The sequence below is a fragment of the Crocodylus porosus genome, unplaced genomic scaffold, assembly GCF_001723895.1.
Source record: "Crocodylus porosus isolate Cpor-Errol unplaced genomic scaffold, CroPor_comp1, whole genome shotgun sequence".
Taxonomy (NCBI): Eukaryota; Metazoa; Chordata; order Crocodylia; family Crocodylidae; genus Crocodylus; species Crocodylus porosus.
In genome coordinates, this window is record NW_017728911.1 from 38935165 (window position 1) to 38953494 (window position 18330).

General features: G+C 50.8%; 1 protein-coding gene across 2 annotated transcripts in view; it reads left to right on the top strand.

The window, feature by feature from the left end:
• The window catches only part of MAP2K5 (mitogen-activated protein kinase kinase 5), a 182549-nt gene extending 164444 nt beyond the window's left edge, over positions 1-18105 (top strand). For both annotated transcript variants that reach the window (XM_019533862.1, XM_019533861.1), the window contains exon 22: positions 17440-18105. In XM_019533862.1, the coding sequence (XP_019389407.1) occupies positions 17440-17544 (105 nt within the window). In that variant the 3' untranslated portion in view covers positions 17545-18105. The remainder of the gene's footprint in view (positions 1-17439) is intronic.
• The last annotated feature ends 225 nt before the right edge of the window (positions 18106-18330 follow it).

The following is an 18330-nucleotide window of genomic DNA, read 5'->3' on the forward strand; positions in this document are numbered from 1 at the left end:
CTATATCATATTTTATGTATATTATGTATAAAAAACACAACAAATGAGGCAAAAAATAATCAAAAGCTGTTTCATTAGGTTTGCAGTCATTAGAATTAAATGGACCTCTCTTTTTTCAGATTCCTAAAACAAAATCTTGCCTTCCTGAGCATCTTGGCAGTGCATAAAATGCTTCGCTAAAAGTTATTTCCACACCCAAGTTAATGTTTTTAACTAGTGTTCAAAACAAGAATGGTAGGATTGTGAAATAGGGAGCTAGATTTCCAGGAGCAGCGACCTGACAGCAGGATTGCAGAGGAAGGAGTGGCTTAATTAGTGGAGCATTAAGGCCATTAAAAAAGGAGAGAGGGTCATTAACATCTGTGGAATGAAGAGTCTGGAAGGGATCCCGTGGAAGATGGTGAGCCCATGAAGTCGGTCATCTCCATCACCGCGCCTGAATGGAAATGCAGCTGCCACTGCCAAGCTGGTGGTTTTAAATTTTGGGTGGAGCAGAAATCAAAGTAGGGGCGCTACTGCACCCTTCCCGCCCCGATCCACCCTGACCATGAACCCTCGTGAGAGAGGAGAGGACTGTCTCTCCAGGACCATAAACCTACCTGGGAAGTCTCATGAGGATGCATTGCAGGGGATGTTTTCCTGCCTGCCCCTATCTACATTGTTGACCGTCGTTCCTTGACTGCAGGGAGCAAAGTGTTTCCACTTCCTGACCCCTGTGCACAACTTTCTTTCCCAGTCAGTCCCAGGCTCTCCTACAAATGGTGCTTCGTCTGCTGTGAAACTCTTGATGCTTGAGCTGATGACGAATGGCTTTGTTTGCAAGCTCTGTGTCTGTCCCCTGTCGTCGTCATCCACATCATCCCAAAAGACGGAGACACTCTGTCAGACACCAAGCATGGGGATGCTGGATCTTGTTTCCCAAGGAAATTGGGAAGGCCCAGGCATCGTGGCTGATGTAAATACTATCAGCTTTAAGTTCCAGGGGTGTAGGTCAGAGCCATGGTGATCTAAGGACATGGGCAGACAAGGGTCTTTGAGTCAATCTGATATCTTTTATTAGACCAACTCAAATAGTTGGAAAAATGTTCCCGGCTACTTGAGCTGGTCTAATAACAGATACCGGATTTACCCAAAAAACCTTGTCTATCAGTTTAAGTTGTTGCTTCAAGCTTTCGGTCCTAGGTGAGATCCTGGTTTTGTTGAGCAAGTGTCAAAATTGCAGAAAGGCATCGAGACTTCAGCCTCAGCTTTGGCATATTTCTGTGTATTCGACATTTGTCACCTTCATGGATCGGCATAGCTTACAGCTGTGTGAGGGCAGCGGGTGTGAACTTTTGTGGGTACTTCCGTGGCCCAACTGAGTCCCTACTCCAGCGTGATGTAGGTAGGTGGAAAACAGCACTCAAAGCAAGAGCCTGTGTGTGCTTCCAGGGGTATGGTTTGCTCTTTCTAATTGCCTGAGAAATCGGTGATTGAAACACAGAAATACACGCCGGCCATGTCACCGGAGAGCTAAGCTTGTTGCCTGCATTAGTATCACCTTGTTCCACCTGTTTTAAATTGCTTGTAAAAACTTTTTTGCTTTTTAGAGAGAACATGACAATCTCAACTCCTTTCCAGCCGGCCCTGAAGCGGCAGAATCACCCAGCACTTTTTCGCGGCATGCCAAAAGAAAGAGTTAAAAGGGACTTTTGGAGGAGTAACAAGGGGGGTGGAAATCTAACAAGAGAGAGGATAAATTGGCAAGAAGCAAACATGAGATGGCTGGTATTTCTGGTAAAGCTAATCTGAGAACTCCCAGCCAAGAGTCCCTTGGAGTTTGTTTCATTCGGGAAGTACCGGTAACGATCTCTTAAAGGTATTTAGGAATAACTGCAATTCTTATCAGGTTTTCCTGGGTTTATTTTTTGCCCCCCAGTCCCATAAAAGCTATTTGCAGCCTTACACTGTGGTAACAAAACTGCAAACCTTGGGATGGTTGGTGTCATTGCAGTGCTGAGGGTCAGCGCCGCACAGAGATCTCCGCCAGCCCCGGCACCGGCTCGCAGTGCCGCGTCGGGGCTACTTGAGCTGTGGCGGTGAGAAGCAGGGCCCTGTCCTGAAGTCTGTGCAAACTTCACCTAACTGAGTTTGATCCGGGATTTCCTTCAGTAGGTTGATCCCAAATGTGTCTTATCCCAGGCAGCCCTGCAGCGTTTATCCCAGGGCTTATCCTAGCATTATCTCAGGGCTGCCTGGGATAAGACGTATTTGGCTGGCCATTTAGCTAACATACCTGAATCCATCTACAATTCCTGTTTTCGAGGAGCCGGGTAGGTTCAAATTCCTGTGTGGGTAGGCAGAGGGTTTCCACACCTGTCTGTCCAGTACCGGCCACAACGAGGACCTCGTTCTGCTTGGGGCCTCTGGCCGCTACCGCGATTTCAGTCCTGGACATTGCACGTCACAGGCAGCGCGCCCCGCAAGCCGGCCCCAGTTCCTGCGCTCTCCCAGGTCCGGCTGGCGGATCGGGGCCGAGAGTGGTACGAAATCAATTACTCCCGAGTTTCTCATTTGTGCCGCTGACAAAATGCATATAAATAGGAGACATTTTTCCACTTAAGAGGGCCGCGCTGAAACATTTTTAATTGGATTTTCATGGTGATTGACAGCATTTGATTATGACAGTAACTTTATTTGGCTGGACTGTTATAGCCCTCTTGTTCAGATTTTTTCCATCAAAGCTCTTTTTTATCCGCTGAATTCCCGGTGGAGGAGCCGCGATTGTGAAAGAGCCTTTTAGCACCTTTGTTGTAGCCATCCCTGGTGATGATTGGACCCAGCTGGTAGTAGATAAGAAAATGTTCCTTGCACAAAGAGGCTGTGTCTCCTGTCTCCGCGGTTTCAATAATTTTAAGAGCCCCTGAAACCTGTTGAGGATTAGAAGTAGCTTTAGATGTGAAATGAGTGTTAAGTATTAGTAATCGGGAGATTAGGGCCCTGGGGACAATGGGAGATAAACAACTGCAATTAAGGCAAATCTGCCAGAGTAAACAAAATTTAGCAGAAACAGATGCCCTAACCATTTTGGGGGATTGATTTGAGGGCACGGAGGAATCGATTTTTGTCTTGTTTACACTTTCAAACCCCGGTGATAAACTGGGAGGCTAAATATTTCATACAGCCTGATTTTAGTTAATTTTTTTCCAGCTCCGCACAGTAGGCAAACTCTCTTCTAACAGTGACCAGGCCTGAGTTTATTCAGCACTCACAGAGAGCAGCTAATTGTCTATGAAGGGCCCCTGTGTTTAAATGGGCTTGACAGGAATTTAAATTTTGTTTCAATCAACCTCTGTGCTCACAGCCTGCTCCAGTTTCTAATTTTTAAATTAAACATGATTTTTTTTTTCTTTTTTCCCCTTGAAAGCGGCGGCCTTTCCTGTGGAAGTCTTTGCCTTAACGCCCAATGACGGCAGATGCTTCAGCCTGGGAATGTGCAGGTTTATTAAGGCAATAATAGCGAAGCACTGCCATCGACTTATATGGAGAAGTTCATTGTCCCATAAACGTGCATCTGCCTCTTTCGAATTTAATTGGAGATGCTGGTGGAAATCGGCATGTAGCCTGTTTACCCCACTGGAAGAGTGGGCCCACTGCCTCGGGTGGCTGTGGGAATTTTTTCCACCCCCCCCTTGGCTAAGGAGCCTTTATGTATTTATTCTGCAAAGCGCGGTGTTAAAATGCAAGCCTGCTGGAAGATGGTTTTGGTGGCCTTGATCGTTTGTTATAGCACTAGCGTATGGATGGTTGTTTTAATGACCTTGTTGTGTGGAGTTGAAAGGGAAATGTTTTCTCTAGTGCGTCGTATAGGACTCGTGGAGTCCCTCAAGAAGTGGGGCTGGAAGGGACCGCCAGACGTCACATCTAGTCCAACCCCTGCCTGAGGAAGGGTCGGCCCTATCCAAACCGTCCCAGGCAGGTCTTTGTTTGACCCGTTAGCACAGCTACACGCTCAACCCTGACACGTCACGAGACACAGCACCAGCCCTGCCGCAGGTAAAGCAGGGGGACCACGGCGGCAGAGTTTGTGAATACATACCCTAGCGATCCCAGGCAGAGGGATCTTCCCTCCACAGACAAAGGCAAAACCCCCCACGGTCCGTACGAGTCTGACCATGGGGTAGATCCTTTCCTGACCCCAAATACAGGCATCGCCCTGACCCCGAGCCAAGGGCCAGGACCCTCTAGCCAGGAGCCTCCGGGTTTGCATCCCGGCAGGAGCTTCGGCGCAGCCCAGTCGCCCTGGTCCTGTAGGTCTTCTCATCGGATGACACGCGTTTCATATCCATTGGTTTTACATTGCTTGGCACAAGTTAGACAGGATGTGTTATCTTGGGGCCAGTTGATACTTGACGGTTTTATTTCAGGCCTCAAAAATATTTGTGTGCACTAAAGATATGTCAGGCTAAGCAGTAGGACCTGGCAGGGGTTAAAGGTAGTTAGACCCATGTCTTCCTCTGATTTTGAGAGGATTTAGGCACCTAAATCCCTTACAAATTTGGGCCTGTGTCTGCTTTTAAAAACAAGCATTCGTACCAGTGGCACGGTACTTTTATGATTGAAACAGGCACTGTTTCAAAAGACAACTTCCCTGTTTGAGTGTGATTCCATAAGGAACATGAAAATGGCCTTGGTATTTGCAGTCTTGTCTCCAGGCGGTTTCGTTCTCCGATCCTCCTTGCAGCCTGGGCTGTGGCAGCGTGTGCCCCATGGACTCAAACCAGGACTACTTGCTTGCGTAGTTTAAATTGAGCTATTTTGTGGCCACGGTTGGAAAGACCATCTTGTAAGTCCACTCCAACTACCTGAGTTACCTTTTGGGGGGAGTTTTGGCAAAATTAGTCGGTTAACACTGGACTTTACTCGTTGTCCTCTGTTTGGGCCCGATTCTTGAAAAAAATGCAGGCCTCAGCTCAAAATGCTACCAGAAGACATGGCCAATTTTAATTCCCCGCATGCATGGTTTTAGTCTGATTCCACGGGACAAAGAAAGTCCCGTGCAAAAGTCCCCTCCTGAATTGCAGCCTTCGTTGGGATCGCACGCCTCTCATCTTCCTCTCATGCATGGCTCTATGTAGCCTCCGCAACGCGTGCATGAGGCACAGATCAACCGCAGGCGTTTTTATAGCTGTGTTGCACTGGTCTTGTGAGCGCTAGTAACCCTTGCAAATATGTCATCACTAGCACTGTACACCTGGCTCGTTAGCTGTGCACGAAAAGGGAGAGGTGTTTTAACAAACCATCAAAGCAGAATGGCTTTGCCTGTAAAGCGCTACCTGTAGGTGGACAAACAGTGTATGACTCTGCATTGTACTGTTGCGGTCTCAGGGGCAGCTGGCTAAATCTGTTTTTGAGGAAGGCATCGGTCACATTTGAATCGCGCGTGATAAAATGTTGACGAGAGCTGCCTTCCTGTCCAGGTGTGTTTGTTTTTTTTAAACAACAGGTACGTTGAATGGGGACTGTTTTGGTTGCAGCAATGCAACACACGGCTTCATTTGATGCGTTAGAAAGGTACTGTATCTGTGGCACTGATCAAATTTCCACTCGTCAGAATTGGGCAATGAATTCTTACGTTAGCTGCGTCCTTGGCACAGAACCAGCATTGCTGGATTTTGTCTCCGGCAAGAGGAGTCATGCTGGAAACTCTCAACCCTCATAAAAACGGTGTCCTACCAGCCAGGTATCAACTCCAGGCAGCTTCAGACTCTTTTTTTTGCCCAGCCTAGTGCTGTCTAACAGGGCCACAAAATGTGAAGAGCCAGGAGAGCTGGCCCCAGGATTGGCACTAGAGGCACGAGGACCCGGCATGATAACATCTTTAGAGAAGCAGAATTGCAAGGTAAGAAGTTTTCTCTCTTAGGTCCAGAAAGGGCAGTTTTGTTTCTGCAGGTTGTAGCAATCTCTCTGGAAATCACGCAGCAGCAAGCCAATGGAAATCCATTACACTTAACTGTGCCGGAGAAAAGGAAAACAGCTTTGCAAGAAGCTGATCCCGAGACATGCGTACAAATACCAAAGAATGGCAAGGGCGCTTCTCAAAGCCCACATAGAAAACTAACCAGGGATAATGGAAAACATAGCTCCAAGGCTTTGACTGCTTCACGGCGTCGTTCAATTGTCGGTATTTTTGTACCATCTTTTCAGTGTCTTATCTGTCACCATTGGGATAAAATCATTAGTATGCTAATCTGGATCGCCCGAGTTCCAGCACTGACCCAGGCTAATCTGCCTTTGCAATTTCAAGAACTATGTTTGACTTCTCTGAAAGTAACCTTAAATTGTAGTCTTGTAAGGAATTCCAGAGCTGTATCCTTCACTCCTTCTCCTAATGAGGTTATGACCAAATGCTCATTATAATTGCTTTAGACTCCTTTTAATTTTCAAGCTTATTAATCATAAGAAGAGTTATTTAAAATTGCATAAATTAATCTTAGATTAAAAGCCCATCAAAGCCTCGAAACAATTAAGAATAAGTAGGATTTCCCTAGGGCAGCAAGTTTTATTTTAATAGTGTAGTCAGGTGGATATCAGAACATTGAAGTATGGTAGTGATTAATGTATGCAAAATTTAAATGAGAGTTTTTAAATGGCAAATCTAAGTCACATATTGACCTAATGGTAGGCTTTAACTGCATTGTCTGTCATATATTTAAACCGTTTAGTAATCAACATTTTAATTACAGTGTATGTTCGGGAGGCCACGCAACAAACAAATTTCAACATTTTAAAACACTCAGGGAAGTGTCTGGTCCCAGCGGGGCCGTGCTTTCATCTGTTCACAATGAACCAAAGCATCAAGTAGACTAAGCGTGTTTGCTTTGAATCAGAGACTCATTCACGTACCTGACCCTGTGGCAGGGAGTGCCACAGATCCCTACTCCCCTTGGCCCTGCTGAGCCCTGATGACAGTTCGCCCTTTCTAGTCTCCAAGGCAGTGGAGGCCACAGCTACTTTCAGTTTAAAAAAAGGCCCTGAGCATTTTTATGAGAGATCCTGCTTATTTTACCTGTCTCTTCATTGCCTCCCCGCCCACGTGAGAGAGTGCTGACTTGTGAGTAGCTTCATAGATGGTAGGGGGTGGAAGGGACCTCTTGCAGTCATCGGGTCCAGCCCCGCTACGCTTGGGCAGGAAAGTCTGCTGCCACGTGAGCGTCCAGGCGTTTTTGAAGCTATCCAGAGTAGATGAGTCCTGTTCGGCCTCTGCTGCAGGAGCCCCTAGTTGAGATCGGGGTCACGTTATGCTACGTGCCGCACCACCGCATGCCAAGACACGCGGTCGGTCCCTGCTCAGAAGGCTTGCAGCGTAAGCCCGAAGCGGGGCCTGGAGCTGGGGCGTGCATTAAACTGATCTCATGTAGGAGCCAGCAAACGTGTTACATGGGAACAGGTTTTAATCTCTCTGCCTGCTCAGTTAAGTTGCCTTCAAACTGGTGACCTGTAAAACGCTCAGTAGCTGTGCCGTGACGCATGCTGTCCCCGGCAGAAGTGTTGCACTCCAGGGAACGGCGCCTCCTTTGTGTGTAGATACATCTACTAAGTCAAAAGCGATCAGGACTCATAGTAGAGATGATATCTTTTATTAGACCAACAAGATTTTTGCAAAAAAAGGGTCTTTAATTGCAAGCTCTAGTAAGTCAAGTGCTGACTTTTTTTTGGAGCTTGCTTGCTTTGGCCAGCATGTCCCCCTGTAGAGAAACCAGCAGATCGTCTGAAACATGACTTCTCTGTCCCAAACCCTAGCTCTCCACCCTCTTTTTAAAAAGAGAACATTGCCTTTAACTGAAGTGCAGGATGAAATCACAACAGTGAAATGTCTCATTTACAACCAAGCATCGCCGTGAGTGCCACATTTTGCGTTATATGGTCGTTCCAACTAAAAAAGTACTTTATTGTGTGCCAAATTGAAGGCCCGCATGGGTCATCACTAGAGTTTTAACCCAGAGATCTTATCACCCGTTCGGCCATAGGAGCAGTTGTGGGGAAGGGAAGCAGGGTGCTAACGCCTCTGTGGACAGAGATCCCACACGCTCTGCTAGGGAATTGCACGATGGTAATAGGACAGTGGGCATCAGGATTCCCCATTGCTCTTCCTGGCTCTGGTAGCACTTAGACAACATAGCTGCGCGCATGGGGACTGAACCTGCCATCTCTGTGCATAAACCACCCTGAGAAGCCATAGCCAAGTCATAAAAATCTACATGCAATTTAGCCACTAAAGGGGTGCACAAATTGTCGGCCCCTGGATGCGATCACCTGGATGGCACGGACATTTCATGTGGCCTGTTCCATCTGCTCTGACTTGCCCAAGTTATGGCGAAGACCTCACTTCTCTTCCCAGCTGTGCCTGAAATGACCTTGTGCAGGCTCTTTGTTCACACATTTTGCAGGCAGCTCCCTTGAAGGGGGAGGCCTTGATTAATTATATGCATGATCAAGGGCAGAAGTATGGGGGAGAGTCGCTGGAAAACTTTAGATGAGAATGGCAGGCCTGCTGGCAGGTGGCAAAGTGCACGTTGCATTGTGCAGGAGCATCGCTCTTACTTTTCTAGCCAGGGAAGGAAGAGGAGTGCAGGGGGGGTGTTTTTGGCGTATTTTCATCCAGTTTCCCTTTCCCTGAAGACGGTTGCCAATGTGCTAAAAAGGATGAGAAATCAAATGATCAAAGAGCACTTGAAAAATGTAATGTTGTTTCATAATGAGTACAAATTGATGAGGTCCGTACCAGGCTGATCTCTGGACTGGAGGTGCCAGGTGAGGGAAGGAGCTGTCGGGAGTCGTTTAAAGGTGCGATTGCAGTGTGTGGCTGCTCTGCTCTGCACGCAGAAATCTCCATCTTGAAGCCCTTGTAGCGTCCTGGAGACTTTTCAGTGCTTTAAAGCATTGACATAATATTTCTAAGCCTGTCTAATAAACTGCTGCTTTGTTTGCTTTTTCTCCCCTTTAAAAAAAAAAAAAGAAGAAGAAGAAAGCCCTACATCAAAATTGCATGTTAAGCGGGGAGTGAGGTCCTGTTAAAGCAGCCTGTAGCTGTCAGTAATATTTATTTTCTCTATTTGTTTTAAGCCTGTGAAGACTGTGTGGTTTTCTCTGTAATGTCCTGATGGAGACCTGACCAGCAAGCGTGCAATGCCCCTAGCCCTAATGTGCCATTAATGATAGGTTAATGTACAGTATAATGTTTTTTGGACTATGGGTTCATTACACTTCTGAGTGCAAGGTCTTTCTACAGAGCGCCCAAGGTCCCATTGCATTATATCACGCAATAAAAATACCCTTTTCATATCACACACTAATAAACTGTATTTGAAATGCTGTCTGAGGGCACCGCTATCATCTTGATAGGCTGCACACACATGCAACAGTTGGAATCTTTTTATTATATTTTTGGTTATGCCGAGTTCACATTTTTAAAATAAAAACACATAATTGGTTCCTGGGTGTTTGTAAACCATCTCCGCTATAACAACCAGGTCCTAGAAGGTATTTATGCAAGGGGTTTTAAATGAAGAGCTCACCAGTAAATAAAAGCCAGTGGCTGGTCACCAGCCCATACCTGGCATCTATACACGGGTCTCTTGATTGTCACGGGTGATTTATCAGGCTATTCTTTTTGTTAGGCTTTGCATCAGCCGGTCATACACACATAACCACAGCGCCCTTCGTACCAGATCTCCTTTTCACTTGCTGACCTTATGCTCATCTCTTGGGCTCTGCCTGGCACCTCTCTAAATGGAAGAAGGCTTTAAAGTAATTTGCAAGCGGCCCCAGGACGTCCAAGGGAAATGTGTCCTGTACCTGGTGGCTGGTCTTGGCTCCTCTGCCTCTTGTGTTTTTTTCCCATCCCAGTGTCTTGATCTTGGCAACTCTTCCAGGTAATATTCAGCCTCCTGGCAGTGCCCCCCACCCAGTCCGTACCTTCTCTTGCAGGTCTTGACAGTTCCTCAGCATTGGGGAAAGTGTCTCCAAACTGCTCTGAGCAACATCGCTTCCAGAGCCTCTTCCATGATCAGGGCCCCCGAGGGCTCGCTGCTAGCCCACAGACCAAAGACGACAGGTCTTGTCCCCTGCGGCTTGCGACAGGTGGCGAAGAACAGTCTTGTAGGCGGCCAAGGTACTTACACCACAGCCATCTGGGTGGAGGTGCAGCACGGTCTTGGTCCCTGACCGTGGCTTCAGGCACCGTGAGCTTCACAAGAGCAGTGGCTACCGTGCACTGAATCCTGCGGTTCACAGGTCCAGCTGTAAAACCTGGCCCTAGCCGAAGGGCAGCATCAGCTAAGAGTCGCTAGCCCTCTTTTCAGAGACTGCCCACGTTGCATGGGCTGTTGGCTAGCTGCCTGCATAGACGGGGATTTCTCCCTTGCGGAGCGGCGCTCCTTGCGGTTCCCATCCGGGATGCTGCCTGCGAGCCAGGACGTAGCGTTTGGACCCAGCTGGTGAAGGGGCGGCAGTGGGAAGGTCTGCTGTGTTCGGAAACCGGCAGCATTTAAGGTCGGCAGCGTGGCAGGGGACTGACCTGGCTGGAAGATGGCAACGTGAAGGCAAACCTGCGCTTCTGCAGACCGGTCGAATGGTGAGACCGCTGCCCTGGAGTGACATCCCTGGAGCTGGTCAAGCTAAAATACTGGAGCCATTAGCTCCCATTGTCCAGGTCTTGCTTTGGAGCTAGCAGCTCCTCTCAGATGTGTAACCCCTGGACGGACCCCTCTGACTAGTGCTCACCTTTTAAAGAGTTAACCTCACTGGCGGGACACAGGCACTTGCAAGATGTCCCCTTGCTTGAGAAAACCAGAAGTGACAAGTCCATTTAAAAAGCCTGGTTTGTCTTTGTTTATCTCATTTTCAGAGTCGGCACAGAAAATTAGGCCGGCTGACACTCACTGACACTCAGTGCCCCCTGGCCTGTCCTCCCTGACCTTTCCTAGATCACAGGCTTTCCCCTTCCCCTGGATGTTTCAGTCGCTCTGCCGCAGATTGTCATATTGAGCCAGATCTTGATCCCGGGATAATTCAGGAGCAACAACTCTCTGGCAAATGCAAAACCCATTTGTTTTTCTTAGGTCGGGGGGAGCAGGAAGGCTTTGCTGCTCAGCATCGCAGGTTTATTGATGAGTGGTTTCCAGGACTGGCCTCGCTTGTGACTGCAAAATTGGCTGCTTGTTCACAGGGGTGCATAGAAGCCTAAATCATTTAATTGCGGTGTCGCAGGAAAAGAATCGGCCCCATGCATCCAACTAATGCGATACTCTCGGGCGGTGGATCTCAACCCCGTTAGACTTGTAGCGCCCCTCCAGAAAGGGCCAGCTCCTCGTTGTTGCTCATCTTTTGACTATGGAAAAATTAAAAAGCAGCTCTTCTGTTGCAAAGACCTCGAAGCCCACAGCAGTGCAAAATGGTTTTAACGCTGGATTCCTGTTTGAAATCTCTGGTTTTGTCCCGTGAATCGTGTTTACCTGGCATGCAAAATGAATCACGGGGCTGTTCAGTGCCCATCGGTGACGGTGCTGGAGAATCGTAGCATCGATCATTTGGACCCAGCTGGCTCTGCAGCTAGGTCCGCGCAGATGCACGGGTCTGCCGTTGTGGACCTGAAAACAGGCTTGAAGCCTTGGAACGGCCCCAAAACGCGCGTCCCGATACAGTCAGCAGACAGTTGTGGCAGAAGCGGTTTCCCTCCCACCGCAAGCAGAAAACGCCAGGCCACCCTGGGTCTGCGAGCCCATTCGCTGCGACGCAAAACCCACATGGAGCTTCTGGGCAAGTTTGTTTTCTGTCGGCCTGACCTCGCCAGAGGAAGCAAATTGGTAGCCGGATGTTGGAGTGCAGTCGGTTGCTTTGCATGTGTTTGGACACCCGGCTAAAGCCGGTCCTGCTCCGGGTGGTTATTTGTTGCTGAACTTCAGGGCGGCTCGAGTCGCACCTGCCTGAATGAAGACAGAGGGAGGGACGTAGGTGCCTGCTGACTGCTTTTCTGAACTGAAGCCTGAATTAGTACCTTGGTAACCCCAGGGGTGCGCAGTTTGGATTTTCTGAGAATTAGATACCTAAAAAGGAAGAAACAGGAGATGGGCTAGGTAGCAGCCACCGTGGCCAGCCTCGCCTGGAAGGACAAGCGTGATAGATATCCCTGTGGCTGACGCTTACGGCGTACTTACCCCTCCTGGTGTGGGGAGGACTCGGGATAGCCACGGGGGCTGTTACAGTGCTCCAGCTGCACGTGTACATACAGGGGCCAAAACAGCCACCCGCTGACCGTTAGCCTCTGTCCACTGCCGTCACCTCTCCCGCCCTGCATGGCCCCCTGGCCACGTATCAGCAGGAGCTCAGCCCATCCGACCGCCTTTCTGCCATCGCCCCCCCGCAAGCATTTCGGCACCGCCTTGCCGGGAGAGAAGCTCGTGTCACTTAGGGACCGCGCGTCTGCCCATGCATCGGTGTTGAGGATCCCAGGGACGGAAACTGCGTGTGACCATGCCAGCCGCTGCACCGGGACTGTGGGTGAGGCGCGCGGACGTGAGCCCAGCCCTGGTGCCTGCAAGCGAGCAACCCCGGGGAGTGCCATGAGGGGAACATGGCTGTCGATGGCAGCAGGCAGAAACGCGGCAGCATCCCCCCGAGCCTCTCCCAGCGTCTCCCTGCCTCGGTGCCCCAGATGCGCCCCATCCGGGAGCTGCAAAACCAGTTTCCCCTGAGGTAGTGTGATGGGGAGCCTGGCTCTGCCCGTTCCAGGGTTGCTTAGACCTTTGCCCCCTTTATCTTACCCCAATTCTGGCTTTACAGCGGGCCCATCGAGGTGCTGGGGACTGGCAGCTGTGCCAGGCAGGAGCTGCTCTGCTTCCTTCCCAGCTGCAGGGTAGAGCCCTGGTTGGAGTCGACCCTGGGCCAGGGGGTCCCAGACCCCCGTTTCCAGGGGGCTGTTGGCACCTCTTCCCCTGGAGTCATTACTGGCACAGTCGCTGCTTCCCATCCTGGTGGCCAGTGCATCTTACCCAGCGGAGTCGCTCCCTTTCCTTAAATGCCTGTTTCCCCCAGCAGTCCCCCCGGCTCGGTTGCAGGGGGGCGGGGAGGGATTTGCCAAGAGGCTCCGTGGGTTCATTTGTCTTTCAGCAAGTTGCAGCCCAGCTCCCAGCCTTGAAACTGCTCTTCGGAGCAGCAGCGTCGTGCCTGTCCTCCAGGTTTCCGGAGATCCCGGGCGTATTTCATTCCTGTAGCATCTGACATCTCCGGCCCTGACCTTGGGAGTGTTTTATTGTTCTTCTCTGTTGGGGCTGGCCACGGTGGCTAATTCAGCAGAGGTTTTCCGTGTCTGTGGGAGCAGTTGGCCTCTTTCTGCCATTTCTAGGATTGCAATCTGGTTTTTCTGTGCAGGCGCCTCCTTCCCCAGTCGTTTGGACAAGGCTGGCTCCAGAGTGCATCCAGATGGAGACCGGCGCTGTGGACACTCTCGTCCGTGTTTGTGTTTCCTCCTGAAGCGCTATCCTGGTTTTTTATTGGAGGGTCTGCTGGGCATCCCCTCGCTGCCTGCAGGAGCTAGAGGACTTGCGGGCTCGGTGGCTTTAGGGCCCACGTCCTGCATCGTGCTTTTGACCGATGGTCAGAGCTGCTGACAAAGCTGTGGGGGGATACCGTATGCTGGGAGCTGCCCCCTGCTTTTCGTGGCTCGCTCCCCCCCCCCGTTGCATCACCGAAGGATTTCCCTCCTCTTGCGTGTACACGGAGGATGCCTACCTTGTACATCAGGATGTGAGCTGCCTTCCTCCGTGCTGCAGTGGGCTTGGGTCTGTTGTGCAGATTATAATGGAAAAATGGACATTCTGGGGATTTTTTTTCATATTTAATTTTAAACTCCCTGATCTGCTCTGCCCCCGGCAAGGTAGGGGGCCAGTGTTGGTCTTCGACACAGCAAGAGCAGGATTGTAAATGAATGCGGCACTTAAGGAGTGTATCCACCTGCCAAGCACATAGGCGACACACCCGGGGGGGGACAGCCTGGGTGGGAACGAGCCCCTGACTGCACGGAGGCCAAGGGGAGGCTTGCTTAGTAACACCCGGGCGAGGCAGGGGGCGGGAAGGGAGCCGGTCCAGTGCAGTGCTGTGCTCTGCCGAAGGACGAGCGCTCAGAGAGGCGTGTTCGAGGTCCGAGCTGCCAGCTGAAGTTCTGGTTACCAAAGTGGTGTTTATAAAGAAAAGAAATGAGACTTGGGAGAGTCCAGAGAGAGAGCCACTCGTATGATTAGAGGCCTGAAGAGCAAGCCATGCAAGAAGAGGCTGACAGAGATGGGCCTGTTCAGCCTAGAAAAGAAAAGAAAAGACTCGGGGGGTGGGATTTGGTGGCAGCTTGCCAGTATATCAGGGGAGAGCACCAGGGGCGGGTGAACAACTCTTCACCAAAGCGCCCCGGGAGGAAACCAGGAGCAATGGTCATAAAGTCCTAGAAGAAGGTTTCAGACTGGATATAAGGAAAAACGTCTTCATGGTTCGTGTGACCGGACTCTGGAATAGCCTCCCGGCGGGGGTGGTGCAGGCACCGACTAGGCCTGTGCAAAGCAGCAAGTATTCACTCTGGATTTGGATTCAGGCGATTTGGCGGGACAGTGATTCGGTAGTGATTCGAATCACTGTCCTGATTTGATTCGGCCAATTCAGATCCGAAGATTTGGTGCCGATTCAGAGATCCAGCCATAGACTAAACAGGCAGCGGTCCTTGAGGGTGCTGGATACTGCTGCCTCCAGCTGGTAAGCCTGTTGTGGCGGGCAGAAGGAGGAGGGAAGAGGCGTGTGGTGGGGGCAGATCAGTGCCCCCACAGCGAGGGAGGGATTGAGGCTGGGGCTGGGACAAGCTGCCCAGCCGGGGCGGGGTGGCAGGCAGCTGGGGCTAACCTCCACGCAGATCGGGGGGGCACGCTTCCATGCCCTCCCCGACTGGCGACACGCAGTGGCGGGAGCCCCCCTCCCCAAGTCCTGCCGCACCCCTCAGCTCGGCTGGGCAGCTTGTCCCAGCACCAATCCTTCCCTTGCTGTGGGGTCCTTGATCTATCCCATCCCCCAAAACGCCCTTCCCTCTCCCCTCCACCCTCCACAACAGACTTACCAGCCGGCAGCAGCTGTGTCCAGCGCCCTCGAGGACTGCTGGCTGTTTAGTCTGTGCCCAAATCTCGAAATCAATTCGGAGCTTTGAATTGATCTCCTGATTCAGATTCGGAGATTCGGCCGCTGAATCGGGCCAAATCTCCTCCGAATCGAATCGGCTACCGAAGCTTCTCACAGCCCTGGAGATCTTCAAAAGGAGACTGAGCGCACACCTTGCTGGGGCTATTTGACCCCAGCAGTCTTTCCTGCCCGGAGCTGGGGGGCTGGACCCGATGATCTCCCGAGGTCCTAAACTTCTGTGAATCTGGGACTCGTAGCCATCCTGGGCATGTAAGCCAGCGCGAACAGGAGCTCACGGAGTTGGCCGCACAGCGGTCTGTCCCAGGGCTACCGCCTCCAGCCCTTAGTGAACGGTGGCACCCCTCAAGCTCTCGCCCACCGCTTGTATATCGGTAATAGACCTGAGGATGATTTAGCCAAGTGCCTGCTTTTGAGGATTAGCACTGCATCCCAGAGGTGTTACCTGGTACACAGAACCGAAGAAGACGAGGGTTGAAAGGAGCTTAGGGGGTCACAGCTACTCCAACTCCCTGCTCCAAGCAGGGCCAGCCCCAACACTGAGCCATCGAAGTACTAAGTTAATATGCAGTGTGCTGTAGCCATGCCCTCCACACACCCAGGTAGGACTCTACCTCTGGGTCAAACAGCTGCAGATCAGACGTGTCCAGATCCCAGCCGCTGTCAGCATGTGCGTATGTACCTGCCACAGCAGAAAACTGCGTGGCAGCCACCTCCGATGGTGCCACACCAGAGAGGAGTCACGGCACGGTTGCTCCCAGCTCCCTGGCTAGTCGGGGAAAGGATTTGGGCTTTGCAGGATCGGAGGTGAAGCAGCCTCTTACTTTTGGAGACCTCCCCCAAAACCACCGTGCCCTCCGAGCCAAGCGGCAGGCTGCCTTGAAGCAAGACCCAGGGGCTGGCTAGCAGGTAGCAGGCTGAGACAGGTGTATTGCACGGGGTTGCCTGAATGGTGTTAGTCCAGATCGTGGTACCTGTAGGTGCAGCAGGCTCTTCACTGGGAAGAGAGTGCAAGTCTTCCTTTGCCGGAGCCGCTCTTGCCTTCCCGGAAAACACTCCGGTTTTTCCTCTTTTCTGAGCAGATCTAAGAGCCTTGTGTTTGCCTCGGCCTGGGACCTCCACAACTCCCTGCGTTTCACGGCTCCCAAAGGGAGCGGGAGCAGTAAGACGGTGCTGGAATTGGTGCAGATGCGTTGCCAGCTGAAATGAAAGCATCCTAAGTGGACAAGACAGGTTCCCTGAGGGGCAGCCGTGCCTCTCTGCAAACCCAGTCTTAGCCTGGTGAAGCGGGAGTACGGTGGGGAGGGAGACGCCGGCTTGTTTGGCTTTTGCATCCTTGAGAGTGGTCTTAATGAGCCAGGAGCCTGCTTGGCAAACGCCATGGGATCGCAGGGTATGGATGGAGCATGAGGCATGTCTGCGGTCAAACCCCTCCAGCCTTCCTGCTAGTCCCACGCTCCTAGCTCTTCAGGCTAGGTGTGGGGCTGGGGTCAGGGGGACACGTGAGAAGCAAGAGGTTTCTGGTGATACCTTTTATTGGACCCGCTGCAGTTGGGAGAGATGCGAGACAAGCTTTTGGGCACGTTTCCTTGGCTCTGGGCATGGGCTATTTAATGGCTGTGCTAGTTTCTAATGGGGCCGCACCTGTTGTAGACCCTCCCACAATAGAAATACTATGCAAAATGAAGGGAGCGTATCCATTCCCACTGCAAGCTGCACCGCAGGGCCCTGCACACGTTCAAACTGAGCTGGATAGAAACCAGCCGCAGAGTTGTTGCACATTTTCAAGCACAAACTTCCGTGCTGATTGGCCCTTTTTCTATCTGGATAGCCATTTTTATGATCATTACTTCGCACATGTGGCCGGTCTAAAGTTATTGCGTGATTGACCAGTTAATTGCATAATAAATGTAACGGCCAGCAGAGCCCAGAGGGACATGGTGGCTGCAAGGCTCAAAGAGAAGGCATCAGCCAGTGCCCACCTCTGAGCTCTCGGGGCGGGGGGTGGAAGGAAAGATGGGATGTTCGTTAGCCATCTCTCATTACTGTATTTGCTTGGAAAAAAATCTGCCGGCTCCTGTGGTGGGCTTGTAGCGCTCCCGAAATGCTTCCATGTAGAAAACTGCTAACAAGAGCCTTGTTTTTCAGCAACTTCGAGCAAGGCCTTTGTGTTTAGCCGCAGCAAAGGGGTGCCCGCGACAGCTAACTCTGTGCCTCTCCCTTTGCCAGGGCCACCCCTTCATCGTGCAGTACAACGACGGGAACGCGGAGGTGGTGTCCATGTGGGTGTGCAGGATGCTGGAGGAGCGTCGCGCCCAGCAGGCCCCGCCGTGACCAGGGCAGCGTGCTGGTGGCGGAGAGCACAGGACTGGCAAAACCAAACCCGGCTGCACATCGGGCGGCCGCCACAGCTGGATGATCTTTCGCTATAAGTATTTTAGAGAAGCATCAACAAAACCTTCCTGGATATTTGCTGCTGCCTCTTTTCCTCCCCCCCCCCAACCTCAGACTTTAGGGGATTTTCTTCACAAATTTCTTTGGTTTGCTGAGTGATTTAATGTCCTCAAATTATCTTCAATCAAACTGTACACAGCCTTAAAGCAAGTATATTATATATTTTTTTTCCTTTTGTTATTGAATGTACTGTATATTTCACAGCACCAGAGTATTTTTTAACCTTTTGTCTTTTGCTATTGTACAAACAAGACCATTGACTGTCCAGAAGAGCTAGCAAGCAGCTGTGGGCTGCATAGAGACAAAGACGTCAAGAAAATGCTTGGTTTAAAATTGTATTTGTATGTTTGGAAAAAAAAATAAGTGGCTGGGCTTCACCGTTCTTAATGGAGAGACCAAGGTCTTCTTTTACAAGAATAAAGTGTGGCAAGTATATCATCACTTGTGCTGTGCTGATGCTAGGTTATTTATAGCTAGTGCAGGGCAACATCTCACCCTGAGACCAAGCGTTCACATAACGGGGTGTCTGCGTACATATAATACATCCGTGCACACACATGCTGCGGCCTTTGAAGGCGCTAGGAGCTGTGCCTGCGTTACAGGACAAAAGGTAGCCTTTGTTTCATATCTGATCCCCAGGCCATAGCTGTATGAGCCAAACGTCTG